This window comes from Limulus polyphemus, unplaced genomic scaffold (assembly GCF_000517525.1).
Source record: "Limulus polyphemus unplaced genomic scaffold, Limulus_polyphemus-2.1.2 Scaffold691, whole genome shotgun sequence".
Classification (NCBI taxonomy): Eukaryota; Metazoa; Arthropoda; class Merostomata; order Xiphosura; family Limulidae; genus Limulus; species Limulus polyphemus.
The window spans coordinates 357391-382332 of record NW_013666301.1 but is presented as its reverse complement, the minus strand read 5'-3'; the positions used below and the strand labels follow the sequence as shown (position 1 = coordinate 382332).

At 33.5% G+C, this 24942-nt stretch overlaps 1 protein-coding gene across 1 annotated transcript in view; it reads right to left on the bottom strand.

Annotated features, from left to right (window-relative positions):
* Positions 1-488: 488 nt before the first annotated feature.
* The window catches only part of LOC106459994 (insulin receptor-like), a 136441-nt gene continuing 111987 nt past the window's right edge, over positions 489-24942 (bottom strand). The window contains exons 22-27 of the mRNA XM_013919674.2: positions 22352-22416; positions 20108-20240; positions 13438-13727; positions 13132-13266; positions 12556-12962; positions 489-2287 (exon numbers count right to left, since the gene is read on the bottom strand). Coding sequence (XP_013775128.2) covers positions 2238-2287; positions 12556-12962; positions 13132-13266; positions 13438-13727; positions 20108-20240; positions 22352-22416 — 1080 coding nt within the window. The 3' untranslated portion in view covers positions 489-2237. The remainder of the gene's footprint in view (positions 2288-12555; positions 12963-13131; positions 13267-13437; positions 13728-20107; positions 20241-22351; positions 22417-24942) is intronic.

The following is a 24942-nucleotide window of genomic DNA, read 5'->3' as shown; positions in this document are numbered from 1 at the left end:
TTTATAAAAAATCCTTACGTGATAGAAAAAGATAAATATTATTTTCGAAATTTGCGTAGCTGAATTATGGAAAACCCGTTAATAAAACCAAAACAACTTTTACGAAGTTTAAATTCGCAGGCCTGTGTTATTGACGATACATTTAGAACATAAAATTGATTTTCAAATAGAGATGAGGTATTCATATTAAAACAATTTTTGGAGCATCATCATCATGTCGTTACATTCTGTGTCGGTATGTCCGGTCAAGTTCAATCTGACTACCAAAAATAAATTTCTGTGGCATCACTTTACCTTAAAAAACAAAATGTATTTCTGAAACATGCTGTTCCACCACCATGTTGTTATATCTTCTGATTTGATTATTTAAATTAATGTGATATATTCAATTCTCTGTATTCTTTGTCGGAGTTAATCATGCCAAATACTTTAATCATCTGTGGTAAAATAAGGGTGTTGACAATATCCAGAAAAAAGCATATTCAAAATTAATGTAGAAAGCATATTCATAGTAGTTTATTCATTACTTTGTTCAGAAATGGAATCAACAAGCTGTACAGCAATAACTTTCTTAAATAAAAGTTTATACTTTTAAACACAGGTTTCACTTTTATTCTCAAATTTGTATGTACAGAAATGGACAGCTAAGAGGTTTGTTCCTGAAAGTTTTTAGAACTGTATTCATACAAAAACTACGTAATAACTTACTTGAAGAATTTCTCAAACAAACTAACTTAGAGCATTATTTCTGATGACAAAAAACTAATAATCAACCAAACAGTAATAACATAAAGGAAATAAGATTCTGAACCAAAATGGTATCTGTCCTTTAAGTCACTGTAAAAGCGTTTGATAAATAATCCTGATTCATAAAAACACTGAACTTTTTATTTTACAAGTAGACAAAGAAAGGCACCATGTAAGCTCATTTATTTCTGCTGCCTTAATTCATAGAGTCAATTAAATAGATTGGAAACGTTATGTTATTTATCTCCTAATTCATACTTTTCTTTCAATAACACACACCAAAACATTTTATAAAAATACTCCAAGTTATTCAGCAGGAGGAAATGGAAGTCTAGAAATGTTGCTCAAACTTTTCTTAATGTAACAGGAATAAAACGGTTTTAAATTTTCAAAATAAAGGTGTGATGATTTTACCATAACGATAGTAAATCATGAAACTGCTGACGGCATGAGTTTGTAATAATAAGTCAATTTTTATGGACTATAATGAAAGTTTTCATGATAAGTTTTAAGCCTGTCCAGAAGAAAAAAAAAAAGATAAGAAGAAAACAAAAGTGCACCTCTGCATTAGGAGCTCACATAAATATGATATTATTTACATAAGTACTGTACAACACCACCATAATCTCACAGGGTTTAATTAAGTCTTACATGGACGCTTAATCTTCAGTAGTGATTGGAACTAATACAAATACATTTATACATACTATATACATTTGGCTTCCAAGTAATATTAGCATCTTTTCACTGTAGTGGTTGGAACACAAATCCATCATCAGTTCTTGTAAGTTACAGACTGATATATATATGCAGCAGCTGGAGAAATAAAAACATGATCACCTTGTAAATCTTTAGTTTCAAAGCATATTATTAAAAACTGGTAATATATATATAAAAGCTTCCAAAGCTTTCCTGGGTAAAATTTCATGATATCCCTTGCAGATGGTCCCAACTAAACTAATTACTCACAATCCTAACTAAATTGATCTATGAAAAGTATTTTCATATTATCCTAAAGCTCACATCAGACTACAATCTTTCTTAATAATTTTTTTTGTAAGTATATACACACATTTTGTTGGAATACATGGTCTACATGATCCATATGCAATTCATTCTTCACTAAAAATATCATTTGAAAACAAAATGTTCCTCATCATGTAATTCAGTTAATGTCAAGATTTCAGGAACACAAATTTTAATCCTTCATTGGGTCATCCTTGTTGTAGCTTGAAAATCTCCCAAGATGGAAGATCCTGCTACAATGTCACTAAGTTAGAAAAGTTTATCCACATCTAATCCAGAGTTGGATGGATTACCACTGCTAAACTGACTGTAGTGTTCATTCTCACAATTGCGAAAATGTGGAATTGTATGTCACATACAGAACTATGTATTCAACGATGGATTAAGTACTACTATGCCCGCTCTGAGCTGTGTGTGTACACATTTCCATCTGGTCATAAGCATATAAACAAATGGCAGTTTCATTAATGTTTGTGGTCAGTTCTGAGTTTCAGATGCCCATCTCCACAGGTTGCTGGAATAGAATGAATGGGATTTATTCTTGAAGTAAAATCTCCCCCCCCCCCTTCAATTGTACTTTGAGAAGAACAATAACAATATGTCTTCTAATATACAAAAGTAGGATGTTTCATTACATCTCACAATCAGTTGGTTCCTCACATACTAGAAGAATATGTAAGCATCATGGCACTATCTAAGCTTTATGGCTCCAGGTGTTTTAAAGAAAGATACGAGTATTATTAAAATATCTAAGCCTTTTGACTCCTGATGTTTTAAAGGAAGAGAAATACTCCTGGTTTATTAAAGAAAAATACAAGCAATATTGCACTACAAAGCTATTATTTTTAGCTCCACGTGTATTAAAGGTAGATATGAGCAATAATGAGCTATCAATTTTTTCAGGCTCCTGATGAATTAAAGGTAAAGGAAGATACAAGTAATATTGAGCAAGCTCAGCTTTTTGTATCCTAGCAAATTAATAGCCCATAGCTAAACTATGCAAACAAACTTATATCATCTACACTTGTGGTGTAATTAAGAGCTGCAATTAGTTAAGTTTAGTTTTGTTCATTTCTGTCACGGTACCTTAAAATATAGGTTCTTCTTTACATTCATTTTAAGTAGCTGTTTACATTTTAAAATTTTAGCCTTTAATAATACATTAGTGCATACTTTGTCTTCACAAAACAACGGTGAAGGATGACATGTAGATTACTAATGTAGTTTTTCAGTTAAGTAAGCAGTACCTAATTAAGTTACTTTTCGCTTACTATCAAACAAACTTCACTGCTGCATAGGCAATTCGGTTGAAAAATTCCTTCTGGAATGTTTTACATTATTTAGATGAAAAGTAATTTTTTCTGATTGTTTTTACTAACTTTTGGTTACATCTGAATTGCATTTACTTCACAGCCTACACGTAGTTAATTTCAGAAGGTACAAAAATAATGTCCAATCCTAGCATTTAACTCTTACAAAAAGATATAACTATTTAATAATTTTACTTTATGTGTGCTTACATTTCATCTTTATTTTGTATATTTAAGTAACATGGAATATGACTACAATGCAATAATTAATATATGTCAACTGAAAAAAAAAAAACTGTATGGAAAATAAACTTCTGGTTGAATTTTATTTTTCTTAAAAAAATAAACAAACTTCTTAACACCTGCCACATGAGCCAGCCCTACATCTTGATGTGGATCCAAAAAAATGAGTCATCCATATTAGATAAAAAGATGTTTGGCACTATTTTCGAGATTATATTGCTGGACCAGATGTAGGACTCGACCCAAAACCATGAGAACCAACATGGGCAAGTTATCTTGTAAATGTACAGTAAGACAATGTAGCAATGAAACATGCTTGAAATGTTCTAGATGGGTTTTGAATGTAGTCTACCGGCTAATATAACAAATTCTAGGCTTGATATTTTTTTTGGGGTAGACTCTTGGCATCAATATCTAAAATTATCTCAAGGGCATACTGATTCAGTAAATAATTGTTGCCAGTTTTTCTATTAATGTTCAGGGCATCCATTTTGAGCTATTTCCGACCATTTGTGTGGACATAAGAAATTAGGATTAACATTTGGTGCATGTATATATGCCAGTGTAATTGTGGACTAGATATAATCACACACAAAATAAAATGTAGAGTTGCTAAGCAAAAGTATTACTAACTAGACATACCCAAAATGATGCTTCTTTAATGTATCCTTGGGGTTACTATGATTTTGACGACGAGGTCCGCTGCTAACCTTATTTTCATGTCAATAAAAATTTTTATTTATCATGAAATAATTCTGAATTTTAACAAAATGCTGTGGTATTTGTTGTTAAAACTATTTAAGTATTGATTAAATGGATTTAAGTAATTTTGAGCTATCTTATTCCAGGCAATCTAGAGTCATGTCAAGTTATCTTTGTAGAGATCCACCATCAAAAATATAAAAAGACAAACACAAGTGTTGATTTCAAACACTGCCTAAAATGCCAGTGTGACAAATTATAAAGGAAGAGGGAAAATCTGTGTTGGAACAGACAATTTCCCCAGATCTAGGGTTAACTGGACAGTGTCAAGCAAAGAGCTTCTTTGTAAATCCTGAATATGTTCAACTCAATCAGCAACTGTCTGGTTTGTCTTTTCAAATCCTCAAAAAGAACAATGCTGTGTGGCACAGAACATACTACTGCATAGTAACACACAAGCAACATGCAGAATGAGATAGACAGCGGTACCAAAAGGCCACTGCAATGAAAGATGCCAACGTGTTATACAGTAAGACTGGAGGACATCCTACATCGACGAGGCCAGAACAATAGAAACTGTTACGCAAAACCTTACATGGTCCTGTGTTTCATCATTTAATCGAGATTTGTGCTTCTATTGTCAAGAAGATAAACTTGGCACGTCCCATAAACCAGAAAAACTTTGTGCTTGCATCAGCACAGATATTGGACAGTCCATTCCAAAAATTGTTTCCAAAAGTGATAACAAGTTTTGGAAGTTGAATCTTGCTGATGTACTCACTGAGGGTGATTTTCTCATGAGGGATATGCAATATCAGAAAAGCAGCCAAACTAGACACTGGACACATTTTGTACAAGCACCCAAGAGATAGAGTTGTAACAAGGAGGTCATCTAAACTAATGAGAATGGCAATTCATTTAGCTGAAATTGAATTCATAGCTGATCTTCAGCAGCAAGTCGATGAAGGAGGGAAAGAAATTTCCGACCTTCACAACAATATAAAGTGAGATCATGGTGTTCAGCACAAGGAACTATCAGATCATAAGTTGATGGAAAAAAGTGAAAAAGAACATATTGAACATTTCTGTCACTGAACAGTCATACATTCCACAAAGGAAAGATGTTCAGCCATTGACAATGCAGTAGAGGAGAGAGATATTCTTGGGAAGGTTACAATAATATTTCATTGTTCCAAAATCATTTGAAAGCCATCTTGCAATCCAGAAATGAACGTCCATGGTTTTTAAATGGAATCCTTACTGGTTCTCCCAAAGAGGGTGTGCCTATAGAACTTGCTACACTGACGTGTAGGCAATGAAGTTCGAGCAGAACAGCTGAATTCATCTTGCCTTATTCTGTTTCAGTCAATCATTCAACAGTGCAAGAATAAACAATGAGTCTTGTGCCTAAGAAACCTGAGTCAAGATTTCATACGATGTTTGAGAATACTTTTGCTGTAGGACTTTCACTGTATATGTACCACAACTTATGCAGTCAACTGCAATGTCAATATTGCATAAGTCGGGAGCTGGAATTGCTATAGCAATGTCTGAAAGCATAAAAATGTTTGAAGTGTATGTTCCACCTGGAGTGTTACAAAACAGAACCATAAGAGCATCCCTAGACAACACTGATAAGAAGGTGGACACCCCAGACAGAAAGAACAGCTTTCATGGTTTGGCTATTGGTGTGTATCAGAGATCAGGACAAAGGAACACTGTGGGAAAAACACTCGAGTTGCACAATGTGACTGCAAATGAAACTGAAGAATTTCCATCTTCATTCATCCAGTTGTTCCATTGTCAAATCGAGGGTAACCCAAAGTCCAAAACAAGTCCACACTATCCAAACTTGAAGATGGTCATGTGATGAAAAATTCCACTTACCAAAGAAACATGATTTAGTTCGGATGGTGGCTCAATTCTTCAATAAAGCTCAGCTCTCACAGCTCAGTTACCAGCACCTCTCTGTTTCTGGATCTAGTGAAGACCATCATACAAATGAAGCCCAAAATCAACAGCCAGGTCACATACAAGGAATCCATGTTTGGTCTGCATACAGCTTCAGAATGGGCAACACTGCTCACAGCAATAAATCAGTTGTCATGCTTAAACAACCTAGTGTCGCAAGGATACAACAAGTTTGCAGTTACACTGGATATGGGTCTACAAAAATGTTTTGAAGCTTGAATGTCTTGATTGTCAGTACAAGAACAGATGGGTGTTCTGCCCAGGTTCCTTCCACACAGGTGCACTGCTACGTTTGGGAAGTGCTATTGAAGGAAGTGGAATAGACCAGGCATGGCAAGAAGCAGATTTGTACAGCAGTGTGACAGTGATCTAGATTCTTAATGGCTATCACCTCAACATGGCCATCAAGGCTCATCAAATCACTCTTCAAGCACTGTTTGATCTATACTTCAATGCATTTTTGCATGATTGACCACTTCTTAAACAATCAATGGAGACCAGTGTTGTACAGCTGACGAATGCATGCAAGAATAAGAAAGACGTGAGAGAAGCACATCAGACATTCATGACTGAGCTGTAATCCTTGAATATATAAGTCCAACTTAAAGCTTATGAAGAGAGCAACAACAAAGATCCAATGTTTAAATATATTTGCATGTACATGAGACAGGTGGTCACCCTTCTACAATTTCAGATGATTACTCAAGAAGGAAACTGGCTTCTTTACCTTGCAGCAATGGAGAAGCTCTGTGTCTACTTTTTCAGCTACAACCGATTTGAGTATGCACAGAACATCCCCGATTACATTGCACAAATGCATGACCTTCAAAGTTCAGATCCACAAATTTGGCAAGATTTCATGAACGGGGAATTCACAGTCAATACAAGCAACAACATACTGTTTACACGCATTGGTGTAGACCATGCAATGCAACACATGAACAAGGTGACCAAAGGACAAGAAGGGATCTCGGGAATTACTTCATACCCAAAGATATTATTTAAATATTATCTTAATGCACCAGAACAGGCACTCCTTGCTGTTGAAGCTAAGTATTTGATTGCAATTGCTAACAGTGATAGGTCTTCAGAACATCACTGCCTCTATCAGGCAAAAATTGATTGGCAAGAGCAAGCAATATCTACGCTGAAAACCACTTTGTCTACATGCAATCTGTTTGCTAGTTCCACTAGATGCATAATGAAGGGACAAAAACATCGAATGGTCATATATTCAAGCTCATGTCCAAGAAAATCATTTCTGCGAACATTCAACAAGGTATTTAGTCAGTGGAACAGATTGGCCAAGTTGTATACAAAAAACATGTGGAAAAGTGCCTTCCTGGAAATCAAAACCATTGGGACAAGATGTATAAAGTCAAACTCTTGACTTGGAATGCTTCTGAAAAGGATATGAAGGTGAAGGTTGGATCAGAACTTCTCACTTTGAAGGCAAGCACATCTCTGTTTGCTCAACTATTGATCATAACAAGATCAGCTCATGACGATGTTGACCTAGAAGATGTTATTGAACTCCACAAGTTTACTTTCACAAGCAGAACATTCATGCAACCAGATGAAACCATTCATCCAACAAATGACAAGAGCCAGGTCATCCATCTCCTGGAAAATATTGTACAGGATGACAGCAACAATACCAAGACATCTCAGAATATGGACAAAAGTCATGATGTACCAACGTCTGGTTGTTGATGGAATGGCTGTAGTACATGAACTCCTATCTGTCAGGAACTTCAGGACATGTCAAGACTTTGGTGAAGCATATGTTCAACTAACTGACAGTATAGCCAGAGGATATCAATAAGTAAGGATCGTGTTTGACAATTACACAAATGTTTTATCCTTAAAAGACGGAACCAGGGAAAGACGTAGAGAAAACTCAAAGGGATTAAAGTTTTACGTTGTTGAAGACTTAACTCCCATAAAAGACCAGAAGTCTTTTCTAGCAAGCAACAGCATCAAGGACTTACTTACCCTGTACTTATCAACACAGTTGACTGACAAAAGCAAAATGGAGAACTTGATGACTGCTACAAGAAAGAATGTCATGGTGAACAATGAACAATTTCAAGAGGGAACCAGGAAGAAGCTGATACTCTTATAATCTTCCCTGCTGTTGAAGATGCAAGTAAAGGTCTTCAAATTCATCTTTATCCACATGACACTGATGTTCTGTTGTTGGCCCTACACAGAACACAACAATTTGGTCCCAATGCTTCCTTAGTCACAGGAACAAGTCAGCATCATCGTACCATCAGGCTGCATCTGATCTTTGATAAACTTGGTTAAGAAAAGGCATTTGCTTTGATCAATTGGCATGTTCTGATTGGCTATGATACGACGGGACACATTTAGGAAAATGTTAATTTCCAAAACATTCATACATCCACTCCCACTTATAGCTAGAATTCCACATTGAGAAAGTGAAGGGGCCAGTGAAGGCACTATCCTATCCATACAAAAAGCTTCTACATAAATAATGAGTCTGTCAATAGAAGATTGACTCCCTAGTTGGGGAATCACACTACATTCAGAACAAGTATGTTCTTCACTCTAAACTTAATTCCTGCATTGTAGGTGGAATTGTACATGAGTGATCATCACTATAGACCAGCCCCAACCAGACAGCCAATGTTCCACTACTTGGGGTTGGAATTAAAGGGTCCTTTAATGCACGTTGTTGGCTAAGGAAACTGGACTGCAACGTTATATATATATATATATATATATGCACTTAAGAGTAGATACCAATCTGTAGCCATAGAGTGATGTATTCTGAGCCACCAGAATCACAAAATGGATAAATTTTCTCCTCCACCTGAAGAAGCATGAAAGGCAACACCTGATGCTCAGAATGACGGGATTGAATATGCCTTACACAACCAAAGAAAACAGAACTCATCCGGTCTGGAATTATGAACATTCATCTTCACTCCCCAACCGTGTTGGCTAGGTAAATTTTGCTTGCCCCTGGAATTATGGGGAGGATGTGGAAAAACTGTGTTCAACCAAGGATCCAAGATGGGACCATTCCTCATTCGGAATTACCTACTTTGAGACTAATAATGGTTGGAGACAGCTTGAATGGGTAATAAAGATATCCAAAAGTATGAATCCTGAACTGCAGTACCTGATCCTTGTGCACGAAACACACTGAAAGTGGTGGGATACCTCCATTATTGAAATATGCAGATAGGAGCCGACTAAATCAAACTTCGACATCCACAATCATAGTAAAAAACCCAACTCCTACTTAGGAGTGAATCACTTGTGAATCTGGACGAATTTATGAATTGATATACATGAGGCTGGACATCCATCTCCTATCTCTTAGACCCAACAACTGACAGGAATAAAAAACCGGAAGAACTAGCACGACACTCCCTCTATAGCAGACTCTGATAGCCACAGATCTAAATTCCAAAATCAATCAGAGGATTTGCAAAAGACAGAAACCCTACAGGTTGGGTGGATAATGGAGTTGAAGATGTCAACCGCACAACTAATTCCAACTCAAGGACCTGCAGTACCCATGGTTCTGAGGGTAAGGTTACCCCATGTCTAGAAATTCTCAGAGCCAAGCCCCCACAGACCCCTAAGGCATATAATAATCCCTGACACTACCAGCGGCATTCCAACCAAGCAATGGAACCCAAGGATATGGACAAAATGTATTCTGGGTACCAATGTATCAAGAGGTTGATGTCGGGACTCTTGAAAAGGTGTGGAACTATGATCCCCTGTAAGTGCCAATAAAAGTCAAGATGCCAATGATAACAGGGATGAATGTAGAAGCTGACAATTGCACCAATGAGCATGCTACCAATGGTTCCAGCTCATCAGTAATGAAGTTGTAGATTCTGAGAGTCTTCCAACAAGGTTTAATGTTAGGAAAACAACGTTGGATGTTAAAGTTGTAAGCCCATAGACATACCTCTGTTCAACCAGGGGACATTAATCTATTGAGGTGAAATACCAACTCCACCTTAGAACTTATAATTTCAAGAAGCAGATGTAGTAGTTGAGTCGAAATATATGTCCACCTGACAGTGGTAGGCTAAATCATGTAGTTCCAACAACCATGGCGGTTAGCAATGTCCAGGATTGCCTGCATTAGGAGCCTCAGAGCCCCTTGGAAAAACACCATTGAACTGAATATACGTCTCTATCTCACTGACAGTCTCAACCAGGAGTGACCCCCCCCCCCCCCCGATGTTGTGCAATGCTAGATGTCATAGGTGGGATAGGAAAGATGTGAATTTATACCACATATCAACTTTTTTAATTATTATTATGAAAATGTACAAAGAATCTCCAAGGATTTTAGTACTAGTACAGAGAAACCTGTTAGTGAATGCTTTGTCGAGAAAAAGTGTTAACATTATGTGAATGAGGTGCTTTTATACAGTACCAGGATAGACTGCACACTGATGTAGATGGAGTGTCATGAAACAAATATCGTCAAGGGCAATTAAGTGGAAAAAACTGGAGCAAGCAAGGAAAAATCAGACCAATGCTTAGATGGACAAAGGAAGAAACCCTGGCTTCAAGTAATAGCTATAAGTGGGAGAGGAAGTATGTATGTTTTGTAATTTTATGTCTCTCTTACAAACAGGGGTTTCCTCATTTAAAAGGCATAGATGGTATGAAGGGAGGGGGAAGAATTTGACCTGAAGGTCACCCACTCATCAGGAACAATCAAACATGGAAAATGTGCTTGGGTACCATGGCTGGATGTCCTTATGAGGGTTTTTTGAGGGTATGCCTTCCTGGGGTAGCTATAGAAGTAATTGGGAATAATGGAGGATCTTGTTTGGTACAGTCAGCTTCTGTGAATCATAAAAGGCCATTTGAAACCCACAGATGAGTGCAGGTATTTTATGCTAGTAAATATAATTTTTAGTATTACTGAACATGTCTTAGTCTACAAAATAACTGGTAAAAAGGAACAGTAAATTAAAAAATATATACATATACTTAATATTAATATCGTTGCCTCAAAGCAAATTTTTAAATAATACCAAAATATTCAAAAGTGAACGTGAAAAAAGTTTACTTTTCATGCTACATACCTTTAAGTTTTGAGTCTAAAGCAACCTAGATTTTTAACCTTTAACACTTAAAATATTTTCACCAAACTCCAGATCTTTATTTTGAGAAAAGCAAAGATTATCATGACACCAAAATAACTTTCTCAGCTGGTGATTAAAAAAAAGGTGTTAGTGAAGGTCAAAAACTGTTATGCATGTAGTTAAAATCAATTCACTAATTATCACAACCTTAAGAAAATGTCATAAATGCTATTTTATGATGTTTATGAAAATCTTTTTCGACTTTAATCTTTAAGGACATGGATAAAATTTTATGGTTAAGTTGAGCACAATGTGGTCTAGAATGGCTGGTAAAAAACCTAACACACATGTTTAATTGTGTCCAAAGAGTGAATAGTAGTGAGACATATATTTATACTAAATATTTTGTACTTCATTTTAGAGTAATTATTTTTAATAACAAAACAATTATACAACTACTCCTATTTACCTTGCTTAATAACAGCAAGCAGCATGAGCTGATGCAGCTTATTAAAAACTACAGAATCTGATCTCTGTGTAAAACTACCTCTAAATCAGTGTAAAGTTGAACCTTTTATAAACATAGCCATAAAAGCAGAAAATAAAAACACAGTTAAAAAAAATCATTCAATAATGCAGAGAAAAATCACTTGTTAACTAGAGAAAATAAATATTCCTCGAGGCTTCTTCTACCAACAGATATGCACTAAATGAAAGTGGCAAAGTGTGACCAGTATTAAGAACAAAAAAATGTCAAGTAATATACACTGATATTTTAAACAAAAATATTCAGAAATTTAAAACTGTCAATATCAGATTAACAAATTGGTATGAAAGTTATTAATTTTAGTTATAAGACTAAGAGTTATCAGTTGACTAGGAACTGCACAACTTATAGTGTGAAATGAATATTACAAAATGAAAGCTTGTACTAAACTGGATATTTTGTACATTGACCATCAATTACTTAATGCACAAATGGTAAAGAACAGACTCCTGATGTATTTGTTTGTACACACTAAAGAAATGTTTTTGTGTATAACAAGAAAGACTTAACTTTTTATCTATGGTGTTTACTATCTATAGAAATAAAATATTCTTCTCCTAACAAGATGTGAATCACTAATGCTTAAAGAGTTAGGCAATAAAGTGTATGATTATGTTACTGGAGCCAACTGCCACATATACAAGACATAGAATAACTTGCTACTGACAAGGAAATTTAACTGGGGAAAGACGTAAAAGCTGTGATGCACTTTGAAACAGAAATTTAATTAAAAAAGTGTATTGGTAGCCAAGTTAATTACATCACAGTTTTAACTCTCAAGTTAGCCACTCTAGACTTTTCTCAAGTGACTGGCATTAGCATTTGGATATTTTTCCCTCAAGAACGGGAACATGACCATTGGAGGCTGTGCTCACTTTGCTTCCACTGCTACCATCTGATGATGCAATAGACATACCTTTGCTGTCCTCTGGGGAGTAAATAGCAAGATGCTTGCTGTCTTCAACACCCCTAATACCCCCATTCAGAGGAGATTGATGTTCTTTACAATCTGAACAAGAACAGTTTATGAGATGAGTACTCTCTGGGATGTATGTAGCACTTGGAAAGAATCTAACACCCCCTTCTCCACTGGACTGGTCAATTTCATCTTGACTATGATTCTCAGTGTTGTCTGCAGACTTCAGGGGTGTAGAGAGTGTTGTATCTTCGTTTTCATGGGTTATAACTTCAGGACGTTGCGAGAAGTAATAAGATACATTCCAAAAGCTGTCAGGCACATCAGGAAGCAACATTTCAATCAATTCGAAAAACGTTGGCCTTGCTTTGGGATTGAAATACCAACATAGTCTCATTAGGTCATATCTATTAATGAGAAAAAAATAAAGTAAAATTTTGGTTTTGAAAAACTATACTAAGTACTTTTGTTTCAAAGTACAACATGAATATTACAAAAAATGTTCACAAATGTAATGAAGAGATCAAATAAATTTTAGTTAAAATTCTTTTGGTTATAGGAGCAAATAAAACATACAGTTTTTTAGGACAGTACTCGGGCATCTCCATTACTCCTCGGTTGACAACATAGTTAACCACCTGCTCGTTAGACAATCCCCGATACGGCTGCGAAGCTAAAGTTGCCATTTCCCACAGGACAACTCCATATGACCTACAATAAATATGAATGGACTAATTTATAAAAGCAAACACTAAACATTATATAGGTCAAAAATATGAAACTAACTAATTATGCATTGTGTGATGTATAATATTTAATATAACCTGTCTTGAATAACAGAAAAATACTACAAAATGTACATTAATGCCACCAGAAGCATACCAAACATCTGACTGGCTAGTAAATACTCCATCTTTTAAAGACTCTGGAGCCATCCAACGAACAGGAAGAAGTCCTTTGCCACCCTTTCTGTAATAATCTGTTTCATAGATGTCTCGAGTCATTCCAAAATCTCCAATTTTCACAGTCATATCTTCACCAACCATACAATTTCTTGCAGCCAAGTCACGATGAACAAACTTCTTGGCAGAAAGATATGCCATGCCATCTGCAATTTCAACAGCCATCCAAAGAAACTGTCTCAAAGTAGGAGGTTGTTTTCCAGGGTTCTCCTGTAGACAAACACGTACATATAAAAAACTTAACTGGACCAAAGATCTAATATACGTAATAAATTGATGGTAAACTTAACTAGTAACTATAAATCCCTGACTATAATTACTTGAAATAAACACTCAACTGCACTGAAGGTTGGTGGCATTTCACAAATATGTGAAATAAATAAACATATTTTGATAATTTTTTCTTCTACTGGATCAATGACTAAAAATGATCTTCACCTACATGCACAAATATGATATATGATCTATGATTTAATATAATCTAACAAGTAATACAACAATCTGTTTGACATCTTTGAATAAATGCTTGTTTGGGTATTTATAAACAAAGCCTATAACTAATGTTTTTCAATGTTTTCAGTGACCGAGTGACTTTGACTTTTAAGATGACTTTGCACAATAATTATCAGACCTAATTAAGCATGCTACTTTGGCAACATGGATTAAGGAAAAAGATTGTTAATAAATACACATTTCAACTACTCATCTCTAACATGTTTAAAACTAATGAATATATAAAATGATTTAACAGTTTGAGGATTGGAGGGTTATTACTAATAGCTCCTGTTCTTTTTCATTCTCACTGTGAAAATACTTAACCCAATTACACAAAACTTGATATAAACTTTTTAAATAGTGACCACTTTTAGTTTGTTAAATGTCGATACATTGTTATGAAACAATAAAAGAACTATAGAAATATGCTCTTTCATCTTAGACTTTAATTTTTTTACTGTTGATCATAAAGTTCCATTTTATATATCTAGTCAGTTTTAGCTTCTGTAGCATTCATCAACAGATTTTGTTTGACATTTCATTCTGCTTCCCAGTATAAATCATAAAAACAACTGTCAAAGACTTAACAGTGAATAAGTACCTCAACCTTTCAATATGCAGACACCATTCTCTTAGTCGGGTGTGGTAGCATGATATTCATATGTAACAGGCTATTCTTCTTCTAATATTTGTCTCATCTTTTTATACATTTTCCACGTTATCAGTAACAACACTTCCCACTTTTCCTTTAAATGTGGTCTTCTGTCGAGGATTTGGCCAGTTAACTAAGGTACTCAGCATTGTCAACTTTGGCATTTACGTATCACTCCCCACAACTGCTAGTGAAAGAAGTGCAAACAATTGGATCATAGTGAATATTGCTCCAGCCATCCGGACTGTTTTTCCTTGAAGGGCTTCTATTAGTTTAGAGCATTCTTTGTTATACATAATATCATGCAATTTATTTTCTATTTCATTTCAATTTGGGGGCTTATAACCTAGACTCAACTCTGATACCATTCAAACAAATTTGGATGTTCTACAAACCAAATATGAGGTGTTGGTTATAAAATGAAACTTGAGATTTCTTCATCTCAATGTTTCAAATTAATGTGAATCCAGTTTTGATTGATGGGATTTGTTTTTTAACTGCCGGTGGATTTAAAATTTTTGTCTGTGAAGTTGAGGGTCGTTTATGTGAATCAGTTTCTTCACTATCATCACCAGCTTCAATGATCACATCTTGATTTTTACATGTTAAATATTGCTTCATTTGAGCCATAGGACCCTACAGCTCTTTCTCACAGTCTATGCATTTTATTCTCTTTCCATATCTAACAGCTGGTAGTTATTGGTAAAATTTTCAAACAGGTTCACTTTTGCAACAAGCTGACATGGTTGCTAATTGCTTTTTCTGTATGAGCTCAAAACATCAATGGTATGTTTAATAATTAATGCTAACCTACATGTTCCTGAGATCTCATAGTGTGAAAGATCATGGGAGTACATGTATCAAGAAAAATTCGTATGTGAGTCTCATCTGGTTAAGACACAGCCATGAAATGTCTTCATTTTTGGATGAATTACACATTTCAAATAGAACTGAATGACCACGTGTACATTTCCAGCAAAGGTTATCTCTAAGTTTATAGGTATATATCCAAGTAGCATCTCGCATAACTAACAAAACATCATAAGTATAAAAATACTTTTTCCATCTTATAGTTTTCAAATGTCATTTGAATAGAACCTCCTAAATGAATATCAAAAGTTTTTCAATTTAAGGTAAATGTTTATATATATATTTATTTTCACTTTCTCTACGGCGTAACTGTAGCTATTATTATCAACTTATATTACAGTATAGTACAATAAACGTTTAACATTAAAACATAGGAAAAATGTAAATACCTTTTAATATTTCGTCAGATAATATTAAAACATCTTTGTTTAGTTATATTCTTAACTGTATGTCTTTCCATTTTCACACATAATTTATTTTAATGTTCTATTATCATTTCCTGTCCTTTAGTATTGTTATTTATCGCAACACATGTCAACTGGTGTCCTCGGCCAATATTACTGTAGTGTGAGCAGAGAAGCTTTAGCGCTTGGCAGAATGTGGTGGTGTTCACTCATTACACTAGCCTTTGTGAACTGAGGCGGTTGTGCCTTATATAAAAAAATTATTAAACCTTTCAAATATGCATTTTAAAACATAAATAACACATAATTAAGTAAAATATAAAACAAAAACCTAAATACAATGCAACTGTCTATCTAACTAATGTTCTTCTAGGTCAGAAACAATGCTAAGAGTGATTTAACTAGTTCTCTATGGAATTCTTTATGCCAATTTTAAAATAGGTATTGGGAGATCATATCTAAAATGTGGTCTTTCTATTGGTTATAAACATCTAGTTCAACCAAGTAAAATTGGCAGATAAATCTGAATTCTATGCATAGAAAGTGGGCATGGCATCTGTAAGAGTTCAGAGAAATTCGTCTCCTTTCTCTCAACTTGCCCTAAGTAGCTTGAAAGAAGAAGGTGTAGACAAAGCAATTAACCTAGTTTCTTCTGTATACATAGAAGTTGTTATGATAAAAAAAAGACTGTTTTGTTTGTCTGTTATTGATCAATTTATTTTTGTGAGTGAATATTTTATTAGTGTTTAGTTTTTGTTATAATAAGAGTTAAAAGCAGACGATTGTAGGAAGTTGTGTTTATAAGTCATTGATGTTGAAGCTATTGAACATTCTGTGCAATACATTAATGTCAAGAATAGATTTCTAGAAGGTGGACAGACGATTAAGTAATAAACATATAAATAGTGTGAACAAGTGGAAACAGCACACAGACAATAGCAGAAGAGAGTAAAGTTACAGGCAAGGAAAAGTTTAGTGTGAAGTTAACTACTATAGAAGTGATAGGCCTAATGTTTAATATATTAGAGTAAGACTAACAGTAGAAAAGGAGATAAGAAAAATAATTTAATCCATCAAAGCGTGGTTCTAAAGTAATTGAATCAGCCTGAGTTCACTTTGAAAAGAGGAACAGAGGATATTTTGAAGAAAGAAGGACCAAACGATTACGGTAACTCGCACCACAATTGTAAGTAAATCACACAAAGAGTACTAGTACAATAGTAATACTAAGAGAGAAGATAGTTTGGCTTGTCAACTGAAATTCTAAAGTAAATGAATAGGCCTAAGTGTACTTTTGACAAGAAGAGACTATAGATATAGTGTCTATGATATGCCTATAATATCTATAGTGTAAAGAATTTGTTGTACATACATTTAACTTCTTCTGAAGATATATATATATTATTTTGAAAACATTTCCTATTAGTTTTCCAGACAATGATTAAAATGTTTAACTTGTTCCAAATATATATATATTATTTTGAAAACAAGTGAAGTGCGTGCTGATCACTTATTGCTGAATTTATCACAAACACCTACTGTAGAAGAATCCTTAGCCCAACAACAACACTGTAAGAAAGAAGTTGTGGTGGTCCATGTTGAGGAATCATATAATGTGGTACAAGAAATATTTGACTCCATCAATTGGGTCTCATGGTTTGAATAGCATGCCTTACCAATTTTCTTTTAATGTTTTCCAGACAATAACTTACGCTAATGTGAAGACCTCAAAACATAATGTGGTTTATATGAACTTCTCTAGTACAGACTTGTCAAATGTGTTCCATTCAACCTTGAAACCAGCAGGATGTGTTACATAATGTTCCTACCAATAAAACTATCTTGAAAATCTCACATGTGCAACAAACATGAGAAAGATATCTCTAGACTTTTAGATCAAGAACTGACTCAACCCGAACTTGAATTTCCTTGTAACAAACAGGTAACTGCATTAATAAAAGAAACGATAAATTAGTAGCATCAATACTAGATATTCTTCATATTTTATATGAACACAAGTTCACTGTGGTGGGTAAAAAGCAACCAAAACACTATACACGAAAAATATAAGTAAGGTTTTGTAAGCTAAAATATTCTAATGTATAAAATAAAAATGTAAAGTCTTTGAGAACTAGGTGTATTGATTTTATGTACCAGTTGTATAGTTTATTAAACTGAACTGTAAAAAAAAATTACTAGATGAAATAGTTTGAGACTTCAGAATTTCTTTCTACATATTATGTAGTTTCTGCAAATATCTTATTTATATATGCATGATACTTGTATGAATTATCAGTTCTGAACTTAAAAACATTGATATTGTGATATGCCTTTGTTAAGAAACAACTAAAAATGTTTACCTTTGTTGCAGATTTAATTACTGAATTTTATGTCTCCTATATTCTTTGAAAACTTTCGTAGAATTGTAAACTCAAGCTTTGTTTTCATTCAAAAATTAGGGCACACAGTTTCATTGTGTTTACAATAATGGGCAAACAATAAAAATAGCTTTTTATAATGCAACAATTATAAGAAGCCTATTTTTTAATTGTTAACCAGAAGTTTTAATATATGTAGTAAATGTTAATCCCTTTTAAATTTGTTTCTAAATTAAAGTACTTGTTTTTCTATAATACATCAACATCATTATTCAAATGAAGTATAAAATTATAAAGCAAGCTTTTTTGCAACAATTAAAACTAATCAAGATGGTAATTACAGTGAAAGTTGTTCACAGGCACCTTTTATTCTAGCCAAATATCATCAAGCTAAGCTTTTATCACTTTGTTCCAGTTTATACCCAGATCGCTACTGAAATGAAAGCATTATTGCATTAACTGTTCAAACAAATGGAAAAAAAAGAGCTTTTATAATGTGTTTAGACCAGCAGCCTATGACTTCGTGAGGCTCAAATAATGGTAGTTACACAACAGCATGACAACTGAGGTTGAGAAGTAGTGATTGGGTAGAAATTAATAAAAGTGTAATCGTATTCAAGTTATAAGGACAAATTAGAGCTATTTTATTAAAAGATATTATGACATTCCTTGTAGAGGGTTTTCCTACGGAGATCAGAGGAAGGAAGTTGTGTCTGGGCTACCCATTGGTCACATGTTTTTTTACTCATTGTTTTCTCTTATGTGGGACTGATCCACCAATGTGTGGTCTTTGTGACACTCAAGTCTCAACTGCTCACATTTTACTTTAATGCTGTCATTACGAATGTGAGGGGCATCACCATTGGCAATTGTGACACTGTCCAGCTTGTTTGTATTTTTAGATTTTTGCAGGCCATTGGCCTTTTTTCATTCTCTTTAATTTTTTACCTGATTTTTGGGCACTGTTTAGCTTTTACCTTGTTTTTACTTTTTATTGTTTTATTTATTTTTGTATTTTTAATGGTTGTTTGTCACAGAATAGCCTAGCTGCTTTGCACCATAAAGCCCCAAGCAACCAATATATAGGGATACAAGTCCCATTTTATGCTCAGAAAAAATTCAGGTAGTTCTCAAACACAAATGATGTTGTTAGGAGCATGCTGAAATAAATTGAAAATCAAAATTTGAAATTTAAAAATTTTGCTGGATAGAATAAAATAATTTTTTATTGAACAAATTGTAACACTGAAGTTTTTAGATTTTCTAGCGTATGGCAAAATAACTAAAGTTTATTTTCTATAGTTCTTTCAAATCATTGCTGCAATTTTTTGCTTTGAGATGGATTGCATTCATCTAGCTCAGTTTAAATTTAAACATATATCCATCATATTACTAATATTTAACTTCAATGGATGAAAGGTAACTTGATGAGAATTTGGTGCTGAAATTTAAAATTTCATTGCATAGAAATGTTGGAGTGAAATCATAGATTTACTCAAGGCCAGCATTCACCATTACTTTCAATGAAATACTTCTTAAAATAATTACCAAGTATTAAGACATGGTTTTATATCAACAAATATCCTCTACTTTGAAAACATGAATCTGGTATATTTGTCATTTAACAGTGCTTAGCTTACAACTTATTTTAATACATTTTGATGAATAGTCAAATCCTAAAAATTCATATTATTAAGTTTATAGTCACTGACCTCACCATACACACATACATACATAATACTACGATAAAATTCTATCAAAAACTAGTATATTAAAATCAGTTTCCTTCACCTCATTGTCAGGCCGATGAGCACGCAAGTAACTTTTCAAATCTCCATTAGTCATAAGCTCCATGATGACTAAAGTGGGGTGGCCTTTGGACACAACACCCAATAGCTTTACAACATGGTGGCAGTTGAATGATCTTAGTAAAGACATAGTGATCCATTATATTCAATATTTGTGGAAAAAACATGACAATATTTAGATGCTGTATGACAGACAATGTGGGCAAGAGGTCATAATCTAAAAGACTTTCATTATCTTTTCTTTGATATTATTTTATGAGGACATTTTTGGGACACGTGCTTGTTCGTTCTTTATCATTAAGTAATTTTCAAGGCAAGATGTCTATTAGTAAAAACTTTTCAGGTTAAAATATTTAATTCAAATATTACATTATAATAAAACAAATAGTTCAATGAAGACCTGGATAACATGTCTAGCAAAAGAAGTTACAAAACATTATGTAGTAATAAATGTAAGCTATGCATTAAGTTATTTCTCCACACACAAAAATTACTAAGAAGTACAGGTTATTGTAAAGTTAGTTCATCTATTTCAAGTCCACAATTAAAGAATTAATCAAAACAGAGCTATAATATTTGGTAGATGAACTAATCAGAGGGTGTAAAAAGACAACTCCAACACCAAAAATAATTGTTACCAGAGGACAATGATTGCAAAGTTTGCACAGCCAACATTTTAATAATGTTCAATTCATGTTCGATGCTGCTTTCATTCATGAGGGAACATGATACACACAGCTGAATGATACTGTATAGCTTTTAACAGTAGTTACTTTATTTGGTGTAGAAGGATATGTTTCAGGCATAACAAGGAACTGGGCAAGTCACAGTATATTAAAGACTTCATATGGCCACATAACCAACCACTCAACAAGTGTAAGATCTGGAGACTATGCTGGTTACGTATTTGAAAAATCTCTGCTGATTATTCAATCTTCACAGCATAGGGTAGAAAACCATCTTGCATGAAGAATGTTTAACTTAAAATTCCTCTTCTCCAAAGTGTAGGAATGATAACATGACAATATTCCCTTAACCACTTGCTCACCAAAAAAGGTAGACTTGGTACAACCACTGTTTCTTCAATAGAATATACCAGAAGATGTATTTCTGAGAGATACCTCCACACACAGTTTAGCTGTCTTCTTCACATGAATGTGAATGTAGCGAAACCATAGCCAAGGGAACGGGCTTGTCAAAGCTCCCACCTCATGTGAATTTGCACCACTGTATGCATGATTATTTAATCATGTAGTAGAACCCTGCAACACAACTCCATGCACAATAACTCCCCTTACTCTTTTGTGCTCTTGAAACCTCATTCTTTGACAAGGTAATTAAGAAATGTGCACCAGAAGTTGATGATTTCAATAGTTAGAATTAGGGTATAGAATATAAGAAATAATAAAGTTTTAATGAAAATTATTTTTCTATATTCATTAAATTTCAAATGAAATATGAAAACTGAAAGGTGTTTTTTTTTTCTTAGCATGAAAATCATCTTTCAGTCAGATTGACTCAGTAAAGGTTTCATAAATTCACATACACATCTTTAGTTAAAAGCACTTTATTACAAAATCTGACATTTTTGTGTACAACATCCTTGTCATTTTACTAAAAGTTTGCCAGATTTCATTAAGATAGACTTAGCACATTTAGAATTGGAGTATGCACAACTACATAGTGACCGACCCTTCCTCATAGGGTACTGTGGCTGTAATAATACTTTATACAAACAATTCTAATGTTCAGGGATAAACAGAAAAAGTTTAGACATATTTGATGCTGTTTTTATAAGTCACTGGTATAAAATTGCGCTATAGCATCTCATGGTAAGGTTTACTTTTGATACTGGAATATCCTTTCATCTTGCTACCACAAACACCAAATATTACACCTCTCTGATTATTAGTTTCTGAGTTGTGGATGGTAGAACAGACCAATTAACTTCATAATAAACCTATTCAACAAATATCTTGGAGTTTGATTCAATCTTTGAAACATATGTGATAACAACAACCTTTAAAAAAAAAATTATCAATGATAATACCATTGATGAGAAATATTATGTATTACCCTCTCGCACCCAGTTTAATCACTTAAGCATGACAATGTAAGTCAAGATATAATGTTTTCAGTGTATTCACTTCAATTATCTTTGATTTTAAATAGATTTTTAAACAGTTGTTTAATAATTGTTCATTCATAAGTAAGAGATTGTACTTACTTCATAACCGAAGCTTCCTGCAAAAATTCTATTCTTTCTCTTAATGATGCTGATTCATTGACAGTCTGCAGAAAAGAAAATTTTCCAACTTCTTACTTGAACTGAGTAAATAAGCCAATTTAATATAAACTGGAAAGTATTTACATGTTAGATATCACAGTTTCACCACTATTTCCTTCTTAAGTTTGATTAATTTCTGCTGAGTTCAGGTATACAGAATAGTTTAATTAAAACGGCACACATGAGCTCCTAAATTTTATCACAGGCTCTTAACTAATCTGGCCATCAAAAGTTTAATCAAGGGCATATTTTAACGAGTAACACTTCAAACAATAATGCCAAAGGTACTAATAAAAAATGCATCACTGAGAACATATTATGAATTGAAAACTGTATATTCTAAATGTTCAATGAAACATATTTTCACTTATCTATTTTCTACATCCAGAAAGTGATTCGATGAACAATAAAATAATTAGAAGCCTTCTTTTCTTAAACTCTAAACACAGTAGCAAATAACTACTAAAATGTCAAACACCAAATTAGATATACAATCACAATTAAAGAACCTGTTGTACAAGTCCACTAAAACCAAATTGCACATATAAAGCTTTGTCAAGGGTAGCCTAACTGAGTTGATCAGAATTCTTCATTTTCAAAGTCTTCTCATAGAAGTACTAGTTCTAAACTTAAAGAATAACTGAAAAGTTAAGTCCACATTAAAAATGCAAATAATATTTTAAGTTATAGTAATACATCTTTTATAATATTTTGATGAGGAAACATTTTTGGGAAATTGAGGTTTTTACTCAACTAATGGAGCAAAAAATGTGTTTTCCTTTAAGTATTGATGTTTTTCAAATTGTGCAGAGAATTTCAGGTCAAGGTTCAATGATTTGTTTCCTAATACAAATTAAGTATAACTCCAGGAAAGCAAGAACAAACTACATGAATTCATGGGTTTTCTATCATGCAGTGAAAGTCAGTGAGAAGAATGCCATGCCACCTATCCTGTACCAGCTTATTGTGAAGCATGGCAGCACATGATTCTGTAAGAACCACATACACGAATGCTTTATACTTGCCACCTATCCTGTAGCAGCTTGTGAAGCATGACAGCACATGATTCTGTAAGAACCACATACACGAATGCTTTATACTTGCCACCTATCCTGTAGCAGCTTGTAAAGCATGACAGCACATGATTCTGTAAGAACCACATACACGAATGCTTTATACTCCTTACGATCTGACACACTACACTCACTGTTCATAGAAGTACTTAATGTTGTTATGCCTAAACATATTACTTGACAAACAATTTGTTTTAAACAGATAATTCACACGTATCTGCAGAAAATACCTCTAAGAAATTATCATGACTGCTCTTTTAACTTGTAAGCAAAATATCTATTTTACAGTACATTATTTCAATTTGCAAATAGGATAAATTTTGACTACCATATTTGCCTGTATATAATGCACACTTTTTTCCTTTAAATACCTCCTAAAAAAATTGACTGTCTATTATATTTGCACACATTCAGTTTTGTTAGGGAATTGGCTAGAAGTTACCACCAAATATCATTAAAGATTTCAAAAAATATTGCATATCCAACGCAATGGATGGGACAGATGATGACATGCTCTGGGAATCAGAAGAGGATGAAGATGACTGATTAGCTTATTGTATTACCACATATAAACTTTTTAATAAATTTTGTAAAATTGACATGTAAAAACATTTCAATGAAAGATTTCCAAAAATGTTTAATAGATCAATAGTTGTTTACTGTATTTGGAAACTATTCAAAATATTTTGTACAACTGATGTGTAAAAAAACCAATTTTCTTCAATTTAACCTTTCAAAATTGGGTGTATATTATATTTGGGCAAATATGGTATTTGAGTCTCTAATACTTAACTCTCTCAATATGGGCTTGGTCAATTTGACCGACCATGTGACCTTTTGTACTCGTTTAAAGTATTTATAGATTTAATACTTATGATTCTCAATATAGAATGTATATCATCACAAAATTTGGCAGTCTTTAAGTTAATATTACAAGTCTTTCACACACAAAAACTCATATTTTTTTAGTGAATTATTTTAAATAAAATAAAATAAAGAATTGTCCACTAATATATTGAGTATTTGTTTTCAAAAGTTTGTGTGCAAAGTAATTTTCATGTTAAAATTATAAACACTTTTCATCATCTCAAAAATCTCAAATTTCCTTTGTGTAATCCCTAAAACCTCCTAAATGCATTTAAAACGTTTTTTTTTCACTAAAATTTTATAGTTTATACGTTATTTTCTCTACCCTATCTCAAAATGGGATCGGTCAATTCAACCGACCTCGTAACCACCAAAAAAAATCAAAATAAACCTAAATTAACCTTTTTTTCTTTCTAGTATGGCTTCAAATTGTAACATGAAACTACATTTGTTTATCCTAAGTAGCTCTAAGTTCATAATATTATACATCTATTTATAATTAAATTTTATTGTTTTATTGCCCTTTGAACCATGTTTAACTACTATCTGCACCATTATAAATTGTAACTCACTTGTGGAACGTGTAGCTCA